General features: G+C 52.6%; 1 protein-coding gene and 1 pseudogene across 2 annotated transcripts; both read right to left on the bottom strand.

The window, feature by feature from the left end:
* Positions 1 to 130: 130 nt before the first annotated feature.
* On the bottom strand, positions 131 to 10,574 carry AP1M2 (adaptor related protein complex 1 subunit mu 2). Of its 2 annotated transcripts, none has more exons than XM_059696822.1 (12): positions 10,437 to 10,574; positions 8,535 to 8,691; positions 8,231 to 8,298; positions 6,661 to 6,791; positions 6,403 to 6,550; positions 6,180 to 6,306; positions 5,561 to 5,709; positions 5,410 to 5,481; positions 2,593 to 2,751; positions 1,448 to 1,573; positions 873 to 948; positions 131 to 507 (listed from the first exon to the last, which is right to left on the bottom strand). In XM_059696822.1, exons 1-12 carry the CDS (start codon positions 10,476 to 10,478, stop codon positions 485 to 487), a joined length of 1,278 nt encoding a protein of 425 aa, XP_059552805.1. In that variant the 5' UTR covers positions 10,479 to 10,574; the 3' UTR covers positions 131 to 484. The 2 variants fall into 2 exon arrangements, with proteins under 2 accessions (XP_059552805.1, XP_059552806.1); XM_059696823.1 differs by having other exon boundaries at positions 5,561 to 5,703.
* Positions 10,575 to 11,265: 691 nt separating this feature from the next.
* On the bottom strand, positions 11,266 to 12,242 carry LOC132234409 (probable mitochondrial glutathione transporter SLC25A39; annotated as a pseudogene).
* Between the last annotated feature and the right edge of the window lie 2,192 nt (positions 12,243 to 14,434).

The raw sequence follows: 14,434 nt of genomic DNA, 5'->3' as shown, positions 1-14,434 counted from the left end.
GTCAGGGGACTGGCCCAGAGGAGCTGTGACCAGGGCTGAAGAATGGATCTGTGCTACCCACTCCCATCCCAGCAAATCAAGGATGTCCCTGGCATCCCCAGTCCCCAGCCAAGAAGCACACGCACAGCAGCTGAGTTGATGTTTTTAATGCCATCCTCAAATGAGCAGCTGTGAAGGAGGGGCACCAACACCCCCTAAGGCAGGTCACCGGTGAAGGCACTCCTGAATGGGCTTCCAGGCCCCTCCTCTTTTTCTTCATATAAAAGTGGAAGTGGAAGAGGGAAGCTGGGAGGCCATCCCTCCCAGCCTATGAGTAGAGGACAAGTCTGGGAGGGGGCCAGGTGCTGGGAGCAGGAAGCAGGAAACTGCTAAGCCAATAGAGGCCTGCTCACACCTTCCCCGCCTTCCTTCCCTCCCTCTAAAGTCCGCAATCAGGACCGAGGGAGAGGGAGGCCCGTGTTCCAGGCCCTACCTCCTCTCCTTTCTAGCTGGTACGAAGTTGATAATCTGCAAGAAAACAATGAGCAGGGACATCTCAGAATGGGACAAATGGCGCAGAGGACAGTCTCCCCAATCCTTCCCCAGCCCCAGTGTTCAGGACCAACCCTGCCAGGAAGTTACAAGGCCAAGGGTGAATCAAACACAGGGAATGAACCCACAGTAACTAGCCTGTTTCCAGGCAGCAGGTGGAACTGACAACTGCCCCCATTTTAAAGATGGGCAAACCAAGGCCCAAGTTGGCACGGTGACAAAGACAGGATAGGCCTGTTGAGTTCTGGAGCCCTCGAAGTGAGAGTGAGAATGTATCAAAACTCCAAGACCATCCCCATCATCCCTTTGACCCCACTGTCCCAGGGAGCCGGCTGCCTTACCGCCACTCTGGGTGATGTAGCGGACCCAGGGCAGGGCCTGGTAACCGCTTTTCTCGATGATCTTCATGTATCGGACCTGAAAGAAATGAGAGGAGGGGGCCCAGGTTGAGGGGAGAGAGCTTGCTAGAACCAGGGGAATATAGTGACACCACTTGGGGAAGGAAGGGCACAGGCTGGGAGTAGTTAAGTGACATGGCTTGGGGCAATGACGTGGCATGGACAGTGGGACGGGGGAAAGGAAGGTGGTCCAGGAGAGAGGTCCAGAAAGAGATGACACAGTGTAAGGAAAGAGACACAACACAGTTTGGGGGCGATGAGGTGCCACAGGCCAAGGGAATGGTGAACAGCCTGTAAGTAGGAGAGAGATGGAAGTTACAATCAGGGGGGGAAAGTGGCACAGAACAGAGAGAGGGGGGGAGGGAGAAGGAGAGAAAAAGGGAGAGGAGACCCAGGCTGAGGGCAGAAGAGGCAACAATGTTCTGGGGAAAAGACATGGTTGGCTACAGAGGAGAGGTGACTCAATAGGGGAACCTACTGAGGTGTAAGAGAAGAGCCACCCTGCCCACTTCCCTTACCTGAATCCCGGAGACGGTGAAATAGGGGATCTCAAACTTGACCCCAATGGGGGGCCGGCCCTCCTCCTCCTCCTTCTCCACACTGGGGAGGCCAAAGTGGGCACGCATCAGGTACTCCTTGCCCCCCTAAAGGCAATGGGGGCATGAGACACACCGAGGGGTCCCTAAGACCACAGACCATCCTCACAACAGCCCCTGGAGCCGTCTCAGCTCTCGGCCCCTTTCACAGACAAGAAAGGCTCCTGGCTAAGACTCACAGCCTCAGCCCGGTTGGAAGGTGGGGTGGGGCCATCTCCCACTTTTCAGGCCCTGATGAACGCCCCCACCCCCCCGATTCCAGGGACAGACCAAACCCTCCATGGGCCCAAGGACGTGGGTAACATAATCCTGCCTATTTCAGGTGGGAAAACTGAGGCTCCATGTGGGGAACAGGGCTTCCCAAGGCCATGCAGCTCAGAGAGGCAAGAGTGGGATGGGAGCCGAAACCGGTTTGGCTCAGTGGATAGAGCGTCGGCCTGCAGACTGAAAGGTCCCAGGTTTGATTCCGGTCAAGGGCATGTACCTGGGTTGCAGGCACATCCCCAGTAGGAGATGTGCAGGAGGCAGCTGATCGATGTTTCTAACTATCTCTCTCCCTTCCTCTCTGTAAAAAATCAATAAAATATATTTTTTAAAAAATTAAAGAAAAAAGAGTGGGATGGGAGCCCCATCTGTGTGGCTCAGTGGTTGAGCGTCGGCCTATGAACCAGGAGGTCACAGATTGATTCCGGTCAGGGCACGTGTCTGGGTTTCAGGCTCACTTCCCAGTAGGGGGCGTGCAGGAGGCAGCCAATCGTTGATTCTCTCATCACTGATGTTTCTCTCTCTCTCTTTCTCCCTCTCTCTTCCTCTCTGAAATCAATAAAAATAGATATTAAAAAAAGAGAGAGTGGGGTGGGAATCTGAACCCAAGGCTGGGTGCCTCAGACCCGGTAGGGAAGCTTCACCACCATGCCAGCCTGATGTCTAGCTTGATTTTCCCACCCCCACCCCCACCCCCACAATGACAACCATGGGCAGGTAGATGTGGGTCTGACTGGTTACCCCCTGGCCCTCAGGCAGTTGGGGTGGGTCCTTCCAGAGCCCCACCCTTGTCCAGTGCTCACCGGGAAAGACTTAATGCTCCAAATCACAATGTTCTTCTCGGGCACATACTTGGCACTGCCCACGCTGGTCTTGAAGCGCGGGGAGTCGGCATCACTGGGCACGGGCACAGAGATCTCCACACCGTTGGCCACCGACTGCTTCTTAAACTGTCCCTTGGCCTGGTGGGGGGGGGGAGAGTGCAGCAGGAAGAATTTGCTCATGGATTCTGCAACTATTCACCAAGCCCTTTCCATATGCCTTCTCATCGAGAGCCTGCACAACCTGAAGTGAAAACCAGTCCTGCCCAATTTGCAGATGAGGAGAACAGAGGCAGAGAGGCATTTGCCTGGAGACACACAGCCACCAAGTGGCAGACCACGGTCCACACCCATGAGACCCCAGAGGCCCTACCCTTAGTGCCTTCCCTATGGAACCTGTCATACACCTCTGCCAGGTCCAAAATGACTTCCACGAGCCATCGGAGAGGGGTTTTCATTTGAAGGCGGCACTTACTGAGCCCCTGCCATGTGCCAGGCCCTGTGCCAAGCACTTAATCCTCTCACTGATTCCGTAAAGTAGGATCCATTCCTGAAGTCCATTTGTAAGAGACTGAGGTACAGCCCTAGCTGGTTTGGCTCAGTGGATAGAGCATCGTCCTGCGGACTAAAGGGCCCCAGGTTTGATTCCGGTCAAGGGCACATGCCCGGGTTGCGGGCTGGATCCCCAGTAGGGGGGGTGGGGGCGAGCACGAGGCAGCCAATGAATGATTCTCTCTCATCATTGATGTTTCTCTCTCTCGCAAATCAATAAAAATATGTATTTTTTAAAAGAGACTGAGGTACAGAGAGAAAGAGCATTTTGCCCAAGTCACATAGCTGGTAACTGGCATAGTGGGGATTCAAACTGAGCCTGTGTCCTCAACCATTACATGTCCTCCTTACAGATGAATGAAGAAGCTACACTATATGTGTACCTCGAGCTGTGTGACAGGACAAGCTTTCACCATAAGGTCTCTAAGTGTTCCGTGTGTGGTAGCTAGCATTATGATTACTACTATTATTTATTCACTTGGGGAAGAATATGTGAGAAGTGGGATCTGGGGCAGAGGACTTGGAGTTAAATGGTGGGGGGTGGGGGGGGGAATGAAAGGCTCTAGCGCTAACAGCCCCTTTCCCTTTCCTGCAGAGATGGGGACATTGAAGAGCACCAAGACCCTCCCTGGTGACCCTCCACTGTGCAACCCTGCTCCCCTGAGACCCCAAGGCCAGGGAACAAAGGCAAATCTAAGAACACAGACTCCTGAGTCAGGCAGACCCAAGTTCAACGTGAGGGGAGCTCCCTCCCTAGATGAGTGACATCATAATCCCAGGACCTGTTTCCCCGTTTGTGAAAGAGGACTGTGCTACAAGCTCTGCAGAAGTTCCTGGTGTGGAACTGGGACACAGGCACAAAGCTGCTATGGCAATGGGAACTGGCGTAGCCACGAACTGAAACAACCCATGTGAGGGAATGGAGACATAGATTTCCACGGTGGAATATTCTACAGCTATAGAAATGGATGCACAAACTATGACCCCCAAATTCATTTTAAAATCAATGTTACACGAACAAAGTAAGTTATACACAAAATCATACAGCCTGAGTCCACTACTACGAGGGTCAGAAGCTGGCAGGAATAAAATATTTGTGGCTACACATGTGGGGGGCAAAATTATGAAGAAAAGCAAAGAAATCATTTACATAAAATTCAAGATTGTAATTACCTCTGGGCAAGGGGAGGGACATGTGGGGATTCAGAGGCTCTGGTCAAATACATTTTTTTGTTGTTGAAATATATTTTTATTGATTTCAGAGAAGAAGGGAGAGGGAGAGGTAGAAACATCAATGATGAGAGAGTACCATCGATAGGCTGCCTCCCGAACACCCCATACCGGGGATCGAGCCCCAACCGGGGATCAAACCATGACCTCCTGGTTCATAGGTCGACACTCAACCACTAAACCATGCCGGCTGGGCAAGGTCAAGTATATTTAAATAAGCTAGGTAGTTCACTATTTTTAAAATCATATAAATATGCTATTTATCTATCTAAAAAGTAAATATGTAAGTAAAACAGATCATAGATGGTGATAATAGAAGAGAAAAACAGAGCAAAGAAGGGAGGTGGGAAATGTTGGGGGCGGGTATAATTCTCAATAGGTACATGAGGGAAGGCCTCTTTGAGGAGATGACATGTAAGCACCTAGACCAGCAGTTCTCAACCTGTGGGTCACGACCCCTTTGGGGGTCAAATGACCCTTTCACAGGGGTTGCCTAAGACCATCGGAAAACACATATATAAGTACATATTATTTTTGTGATTAATCACTATGCTTTAATTATGTTCAATTTGTAACAATGAAAATACATCCTGCATATCACATATTTACATGACGATTCATAAACAGTAGCAAAATTACAGTTATGAAGTAGCAACGAAAATAATTTTATGGTTGGGGGTCACCACAACATGAGGAACAGTATTAAAGGGTCGCGGCATGAGGAAGGTTGAGAACCACTGACCTAGACTATCTCCAATTTAAGAGATTAAGGAGATGCGATAAGGAGTCCTGGGTATACCTGGGTGAGTGGGGGCGGAGTGATCCAGGGAAAGGGGACAGCCAGTGCAAAGGCCTTGCCGGGGTTCAGGGACCTGAGCCTGGAAGGTTTGGGAACCAGCCAGGGGCCTGTGTGGCTGGAAGGAAATGAACCAGGAGGGAGGTGGGAGAGGAAGTTAGATTGGTGAGGAGGTGGGAGGGGCAGATCAAGCACTGTGAGTAACTGTTCCTCCAACCCACCTTGACCATGATCTCCACCCGGCTGTGGGAGAACTTCTCAATGACAGACTCAATCCAGATCAGCGGCTTGACCTGCAGACAAAGGAAGGGGGGCTCTGGGAGGTTCTGGGGTCACTCTCCTCCCCTGCCATGGGGCTTGACCCTGCCTCACCTGGGTGCTGAGGCGGTAGGACATGAGCTCGAAGTCGCCATCAGGTGGGATAAAGGAAATGGTGCGGTCATTGTCAAAACGGGAGAGTCGCACACACTGGTGAAATTTCACATCCTCCAGTTCCACCGACTTGTTCTTGTTTCCTGAAACTCAGAGCCAACCATGCAGGATGACCCCAGGGGCCGGGGCAGGGTCCCTTACCCCTAACTTAATAGCCCACTGCTACCATCACCCCCATTTGACAGATGAGGAAACTGAGGCCCAGAGTGGATGAGTAACTTGCCCAGTCACCCAGCTGTCCAGGGGCAGACCTAGGATCCGAACCCAGGGAATCTGAGTCTCACTGCCAGGCTTTTAAATGCAATGCTAGTCTGTCTCCTTGTATAGCCTAGAATGTCAGCTCTGTGAGGGCCAGGATTTGTCTTTTTCGTCACTGCCCTGTCCTTGCACCCAGCACTTAATAAAGAAGCGTCTGCGCAAAGAACCAGCAGCTGTAGTGCTGGCCATGACCAGCAGAGGGTGCTCAAGTGCTGATTTCAGAACTGACTGCAATTCTCTGGGGCCCCAGATGCAGAGGGGTCTCCATCTCCTCCATGAACCCCCTGCTCCAGACACCTACGGCCAGTGAGCTCAAAGAGCACGCGATCGTTGAGGCCGAGTCGCAGCTCTGGCATTCCCGACAGAAACACCTTGAGCTTGATGGTGCCCACGATCTCGCTCAGCAGGACACTGCCATTGGCATTGACCTGGGGATGCACACATGGGCATGAGGGTCAGCGGGCAGAGGGCCCCCTCTCCTGTCCCCAACCGTGGCAGGGGCGGGTGGAGCTGTGGGGGCTCACCAGCAGGTTGACAGACTCTATGACGTCGATGAAGACCTCATTCTTCTTGTACTTGATGCCCTCGGAGCGCCAGGACACAGCATTGGTGACAGTGGGCGGCACCCGTGACTTGCCCGTCTCCAGCTTGTTGCCCTGCTGTGTGATGTACCTGGCAGGACGGCAGGGAGCATGAAGAGGGGGGCCCGGGGACACCGCCTGGCCCTCCTCAACTTCGTGCCACCATGACCTGCCCTGTGGCTGCTCCCACAGCACACTCACTCCTGCAGAATCTTGCTGTCAGTGGTCTGGGGGAAGCCAAAGTCCATGAGCTCATCCAGCAGCTCGTAGACAATGACAAAGTTGTCCCTGATGCTCTCCTCCTCCAGCTCCTTGAAGTATTCGGAGAATACCTGGGGGTGCAGGAACAGACACCCACAGAGGTGGAGCTGGTGTAGCCATAGGCTGGGTCCCCATTGATCCAGCCAGCCATCCAATAAGCAATTATTGAGTGCCTACTTTATACCAGTGCTGGGACATTAACGACAGACAAAGCCCCCAGGGTCCCTGCCCTCAGGGAGAAGTCCAGTGGGGGAAATGGACTGGTAACAGAACCAATATAACCCAACGTGTTGGGTACAATAATGTGGAAAACTCAGGGAAAGTAGGAGCCCAGAGGTGGGGAGGTCCAGGAAGAATTAGAACTGGTCTTTTTATTTGTTTGTTTTTTCTTGGACTGTGGATCCCTGCATATCTGATGTTCATGGGCCCATCTCAGAATAAATACATAAAACAAAATACACAGGATGCCAAAGGAAACCTGTTATACAGAAACATGACTGAGGTCATGGACTTTCTGTATTCTATTCATAGTCCTTGGAAGTTTGGGGTCCCCAAGGTAACAGCCCCTGGGAATTAGTAGGCATAACCACAGAAGAGAACCTGTTAGTCATCAACATTTGAACTATTCTCCACTCCTCATTCTGCTCCAACCTCACTGGCCTTTCTATTCCTACCCCAGGGCCTTTGCATATGCTATTCCCTCTGCTTGGAACCCTCTTCCTTCAGCTCATCTCACAGAGGGCTGCTTGTCATTCAGACCTCAGCTCAAATGTCACCCTCTCAAGGTAAGGAGTCATGGGTATACCTGGGTGAGTGGGGACCACTCCCCTCCATGAGTATCATGATGCTATGGTGAGATTAGCATCTTAATCAGATTGAATCTCCTTTACGCCCTTTAACGCCTCAGGACAGAGACCTGTCTAATGCATAGGTGTTTTTCCTTTGCCTGGCAGGGAGGAGACAAATCCATGAATATTTCTTGTTTGTTGAATAGTGATGACTGAGCACTTTCTCAGTCACTGAGAATGGCATATAGTAAGAGCTCACAAAATTATATGATTTTGTAACATTTTTGATAATGCTAGCAATAATACCAAGCCTTTATTGAGCACTTATTGTATACTGAGCACCGTTTTAGGCACTTTAGAGGTATGAATTTTATTAATTTGTCCAACCCCGAGGTAGGACTTGCTGTAACCCCCAGTTTAGAGGCACAGAGCGAAGAGACTTGCTCAAGGTCATATAGCCAGGAAGCAGGGAAAGCTAGGATTGGAAACCAGTTCACTCTGGCTCAGATTTGAGCAGTTACACTCTCTCGAAGACCCCTTGGTCCCTGCCTATTATAGGGAGAGATGATCCCATAGCAGCCAGTGAGAACACAGGTGATGGGACTTCGTTAGGGCACCCCCAGGGAGGTCAGGCAGAGCTTCTTAGAAAAATGGATCATGAAAGAGATGGGCAAGACAGGTGGACCAACAGGCCAGCTGACCAGTGGGAGGCCCCAACCTACCTCCACCGTCTTGTAGAGGAAGGAGTACACGAGCGAGGCATTGGCGTTCTTCAGCGTGGTGGCCACCACTGCGGGCAGCGAGGTTAAGGAAAAGGTGCCGTTTTCGAAGGGCTCAAATGGAGCACACACCCTGAACCCCCACCCTGTTCCCCACCAGCACCCCATTTCTGCCCACCCACACACCCCTAGGCTGAGGACAGGAGTTGCACTGATGTGCTGTGCAACTCCTAACCTCAGCCTACCCTCTCTGGGCCTGAGCTGCCACCACCCCAGCCCCCCAGGGACCCCACCTGTGGTTGGATACAGTAGAGGTTGCTGTATTTGATCCACAGGAAGTGGACCCGGCCGTGGCTCAGCAGTGGGGTCAGAGCGCCCTCTTCCTCCCGCTGCATGAGCAGAGGCATAAAGTGCTCTATCTCGCTCATGGCCACATCGCCCTTGTAGTTCCGACTGATCAGAGGCTAAGGGCGGGCAGAGAAGGCCCAGTCATCACTGGGATCCAGGGACCCTCCACCCAGGGGCACTCTACCCAGAGTGCCTGGTTCGGACCCTGCTCCCTGGCCCAGGCCCAGGGGCCTGAGCACCTCTCTGTACCTCAGTTTCCTCCTCTGTAAAATGGGCACGTGATAAAAACAGCTAACATGTCTAGACCCTTCACTAAGGTCCAGGTCATAGTTCTGCTAAAGCCTGGATGCTTGGCCCTCCCCCTCCCAGGAGCACACCCACACCTTTCTTCACTCTTAAGTGTGCATCTCCTACACCAGTGTTGGCGAACCTATGACACGCGTCAGAGGTGACATGCGAACTCATTTTTTTGGTTGATTTTTCTTTGTTAAACGGCATTTAAATATATAAAATAAATAAATATCAAAAATATAAATCTTTGTTTTACTATGGTTGCAAATATCAAACAATTTCTATATGTGACACAGCACCAGAGTTATGTTAGGGTTCTTCAAAATGCTGACACGCCGAGCTCAAAAGGTTCACCATCACTGGCCTACACCCTAAGGGCCCCCAGGAGACTTGCAACCAGGGGAGCAATGGGCAGCTGCAGCTCCTCCCAGGACCTGTCTGTCGCCAAGGCCCTCTTTTCTCTGACTTTTCAGTGAGCCAATAGCAGCCCTGCCCAGGCTCATTTCTTTCCTATAAAGTGCCAAAGTAGGCTCTCTCCTGTTGCTTCTTCTATCCTAAACCTTCCTTTTTCATTGTCCCCAGCTTTAATAGGTATGCTCTCAGAAAAAAAAAAAGAGTGGATGTTTGCTTGCTCATTTAGTTCTCACCACAACCCTGTGAGGTCGTATCATTGTCACCTCCCTTTCACAGCTGGGGAAACTGAGGTAGGAACCGTGTTCATAATAAGTGGGAAATCAGGAATTGGACCAAGTAGCCTCATTCCAGAAATCCTGGTCTTGCCCAGGGCTTCAGATGCACCAAATCGGCAAGGTAGGGATGATGAAAGGTAAGAAGGGAAGGATGGGAGGAAGGACAGATTACAGAAAGAGGAGAAAAGAAAGATTATAGAAGGAGGGAAGGAAGGAAGGAAGAAAAGAAAGATGATGCCAAGAAGTAAAAGAAAAAAAGAAAGATTATACCTAAAAGAGAAAAATAAAAATGATTATGCCCATATGTCTCTCTTAGCTCTGACTGGCAGGGAGTGAGCCACCAATAACAGCAGAACCTACTTGGTAAGGTTGTTTCGTCCAGTGCTCAGAACTGGGAGCAGGTCCTCAAGACACCTGAGCTCTCACTATCATTATCGGAAATATTATCTTCCCCACCGCTCTTATGATTGCTCCTGAACGGCGGGACAGTAAGAGGGGGGCCCAGAAAGGGACAGAGCAGCCCCAAAGGGGAATCAGGGCCCCCTGGCCCTGCTGTCTTCCCCAAATATTCATACTGTGGGTGCGGATGGTGACAGAAATAACAATTCCAGTGGGTCGATCCCCGCGTGTTCGCAGCAGGGCTGCGGGGCCAAGTGGTCGCCCCGGCTGCGGGTTGTGCTAATTGTTTGGGGTGGAGACCCCTGTCGTTCCCATGGTTACGGAGCGTGAGACCCGGGCTCCGAGAGGCGAGCGCGCGGCCGGGGCCGGCGGGACGGGACCCGGGACCCGGGTGGGGGGAGGGGAGCCCCCCGCCCTCGGGGACACCTGGGCCGCGCTGCCACCCACCTGTCCGCCCCCGCCCACCCCACGCCCAGCCTCACCTTGCCCTTGACGTCGAGGATGAAGACAGCCGAGGCGGACATGGTGGCGGCCGGCGGACCCGGAGCCGGGAGGGAGGACGGAGACGACGGCGACGGCGGCGCCGCTTCCTTCTTCCTGCGGAAGCGCCGGCGCAGGTGAGCGCCCAGGTGAGCGCGTCTTAAAGGGGAGGCCGCCAGGTGAGCGCAGCTGTCCGCGGACAAGAAGTCCCGGCGGGAAGGAAAGGGGCCGGACTCGGGGCCGCACAGCTACCCCGCCTCGCTTTCCCTTCGCACCCAGGAGTGCGGCCGGGTGGAGACCCAGGTCAGCCGTCCGTCCACCCGTCCGCCCACCCGTCCGCCCGTCCGGTCTCTCCCACACGCATGTCAGACCCCATACAGCAGGGACTGTGTTCTGTTCATGTTTGTATTTCCAGTGCCCCGCACTGGGTGCTCAATAATATTCGTCCAAATCATTAATTCTTTTCCTCGTTTATGCAATAAATATTTATGAATTATTCTCTCTTTATTTTTCATCTTTACACTCAGTGAATTAACAGCTGTGGGTTCAGACTGGCCAGGTCCCGGGTTCTGTGGGCCTTGGGGGCAGACCCAGCCACAACAAACACAGGAAAATGGGCGAGAGGGCAGGGGGAGGAGAGAGTTAACAGATTTGGTCTTGAACTTGGGGGGTTGGGTGGAAAGTGATGATCCTTGCGGCTTGGGATGAGGACCAGCAGGAAGAAAGCTGTCTGCCCCAGGGATGGGCTGGCACCCTTGGGGCCCCCTCCCCCGAGGACAGGCATTTGGCTCAGTCTCCTGCCCCACACCACCCATGGGAGGGATGCGGCCCTCATCCCCTCGCCCCTCTCAGGCTCAGAGGCTGTTTCAGGTTGAGCCTCTGAAAGAAGCTTTTGCCCAACTCCTGTGCTGATCATGATGGCACAGGAGGGGGCGGCCTTGGTGATCGTTGGGAGAAAGGCTGCAAAGAGGCCCCTGGTGCCGGACTCGGCCCAGATCCGCAGCAGCCACAGCAGCAGCAGCCACAGCCACGTGGAGTCAGCGTGCACGTGGGCGGGTGACACTCTCACAGCCTCCACCGCTCCCAGCGCAACCTGGCCTTGAGGCTTCGCCACATCAAAGGGTAGAGTCAGGATGGCAGCCATCGTCCCTGAGATGCAGAGCCACAAAGCTGATGCCCACTGAAGTCTGGTCCTTTGGCCTGCGCCCACTCAGCCAGCTCTTTACCAGCTCATGGTTGAACCAGTGCAGGGCTGAAGAGGGCACATACCGAAGAGCAGGGGACCCCAGCCCAGCCACAGTGAGGCACCCAACTCCTGGTATGACACGGGCTGAGCCTGCAGCTTAGTCCCTACGGCCTCTAGGGGGCTTATCACAGTCAGGGTGCCCAGGCGGGCCAGTGCACCAGCCACCATGGGTGTGTAGAAGTCAGAGGCCAGGGCTCGACCACACAGGAAGGCCGTGAAGTAGATGGCAGTTGCTGGCACAGTCATCACCAGGTGAAGCGAGTGGGGTCCTGAACGCAGGTGGCACAGCGGGCACCATTTGGGCACAGGTCCCGGGGTTCAGGACACCACTGCAGTACAGGAGGCACTTCTCTGTGGGTTGGAGGGAGGAGGGCAATTTGGCGTAAGAGGCTCCAGAGTCTGGAGGGAGGCATCGGCTCGCTGGTCACTGCGGGGAGTTGAGACTGTAGGCGGACCTTCACCACGTCCAGGGGGGTCATGAAAGTGGAGGTGATCACAGCCCTGGCACCTGGGGCCACCGTTTGTTGGAGGGGGTAATACCCCCAGCGTCCTGATCAGCCATCAGTTCTGGCTTTAGGACAGGGTCCGCGCGCGTTTACCTCACCTATGAATTATTCTTTCACTCAAATATTTACTCACTAGTAAATTCTTTCACTCAGTGACAGGAACTGTGGCTTGCCCTCTGAATAAGGCAAATGTAGCTGCTTTTATTATTATTCCTAATGTTATTCTTATTCATTCAAAAATATTTTTAATATTTTTTATTAATTTCAGCAAGGAAGGGAGAGGGAGAGAGAGATAGAAACATCAATGATGAGAGAGAACCGTAGACCAGCTGCCTCCTGTCGGCTGGGAATCAAACCGTGACTTCTTGGTTCATAGGTCGAAGATCAACCACTGAGCACACAGCTTGAACCATTCAAAAAATATGTATAGTCCTGGCTGGTCTGGCTCAGTGACTAGAGCGTTGGCCTGCCGGTTGAAGGGTTCCTGGTTCGATTCTGGGCAAGGGCACATGCCCGGGTTGCGGGCTCTATTTCCAGTGTGGGGCGTGCAAGAGGCAGCTGATCAATGATTCTCATTGATGTTTCTATCTCTCTCTCCCTCTCCCTTCCTCTCTGAAATCAATAAAAATATTTTTTAAGCCCTAGCCGGTTTGGCTCAATGGATAGAGCGTCGGGCCTGTGGACTGAAGGGTCCTGGGTTCGATTCCGGTCAGGGGCACATGCCCGAGGATATTTTCCCATTGATTTTTAGAGAGAGTGGAAGGGAGGGGGAGAGACAGAGAGAGAGAAACATTGATTGGTTGCCTTCTGCCCGCACCCTGGCCAGAGCCGGGGATAAAGCCTGCAATCAAGGTAGGTGCCCTTGCCTGAAATCGAACCTGGGGCCCTTCAGTCTGTGGGCCGACGCTCTATCCATTGAGCCAAACCAGCTAGGGCCCAACACTTCTTCTTTTCTTTTCTTTTTTTTTAAGATTGTTATTTTTTGCTGTGTTTGATTCCAGTCTTCCCAACTATGTTTTATCTGATAACTCAGGACCTGAGGGGAAGACGTTCTTGTCTTCTTACATTGGGAGAAGCAGAGGTAAAGCCACTGGTTCAAGGCCGCAGCCTGGAGACAGCTGAGTCAGAATTGGAATCTGAGTCTTCAAGCCTGGTCCCAGCTTTCACCCGCTCTGCTGCATTGTGGGATATGAGTATTCCTATTACTAACAACAGCTCCGGCCTGTATGCTGCTCCCTGTACTCAGGTGCTGCCCTAACCATCTCCCGTGCAGGAACCCTCCATGAAACCATGTTTTTATTTAGGGAAGCCTATTACCTCCATTCCACAGATAGGAAAATGGAAGCTCAGAGAATCAGTGATTCTACAAAGTCACCTGCCAGCCTGGCTGGTGTGGCTCAATGGTTGAGCCTTGACATATGAATCAAGAGGTCACGGTTCAATTCCTGCTGTCTGGCAGCAGGCGGAACTTGAGGGCGGCTTTCTCTCAGAGGTGCTTGCAGTGATTACCGGGACACTGAGACTCAGGGCCTCTTAGGGTAGGGCTGAGGTGCAGCCATAGTTTTTTGCTCCACCCTGTTGATTCCCTGAGACCCCACCCCATCCAAGCTGTGCGCAGAGGCTTTTGCATATGAAAGGCCTGGCCCTTTGCAATCTGAAAATTACCTAACAAACTGCAGCTGGGTCAGAGAGACCCAGAACTTCCAAAAGAAGGCCCAAGGCCCCACAGCAGCTTGCATTGCTTCACAGCTGGGCCTCATTTGGGAACCTCCAAACCCCAAACAAGGAAGGGGAATCTGAAGATCTCTCCATAGCTCCTGCTGGGTAGCCTCAGGCAGAGGCTAAATTAGCACCTCCTTAGATCCAAGAGCCAGTATACCCAGTGGTCAGAGTGGGACCATCCAGATTACAACTCCTCAGATCCATAAGGGACACACTCAGGGGGCAGACTCAGTGAGCACCAAAACCCCACTGAAGCAGGTCTTGCCCCAGAAGGGTGTCTCCAGCACAGAAGTTCTCCCACTGCAGACACAGCTGATTCTCACAGCCAATTGGCCTGGAGGTCAATTCCTCCCAGTGATACCTACAACAATCAAGGCTTAACTACAACAAGACTGTGCACAAAGCCCACAAAGGGGTGCACCAAGAGTATCCACCTCAGGTAATTGGGGAGGCTGAGCCACTGGGCCCTATAGGACACCTAACACAGAAAGCCACTATATCAACAAAGGGAAGCATAAAAAATGAG

The sequence above is a fragment of the Myotis daubentonii genome, chromosome 5 (genome assembly GCF_963259705.1).
Source record: "Myotis daubentonii chromosome 5, mMyoDau2.1, whole genome shotgun sequence".
Lineage (NCBI taxonomy): Eukaryota > Metazoa > Chordata > Mammalia > Chiroptera > Vespertilionidae > Myotis > Myotis daubentonii.
Note: the sequence above shows the minus strand (reverse complement) of the source record. Positions and strands in the feature narration are given on the sequence as shown.

Bases quoted from the DNA above. Each gene is read 5' to 3' on its own strand.
- AP1M2 (XM_059696822.1), bottom strand. From the start codon at position 10,478: ATGTCCGCCTCGGCTGTCTTCATCCTCGACGTCAAGGGCAAG. The intron at 8,692-10,436 runs GTGAGGCTGGGC...GCCCGCCCTTAG, and splicing joins TCCTCGACGTCAAGGGCAAG to CCTCTGATCAGTCGGAACTA. The intron at 6,792-8,230 runs GTAGGTTGGGGC...CTGCACCCCCAG, and splicing joins TCCTCTACAAGACGGTGGAG to GTATTCTCCGAATACTTCAA.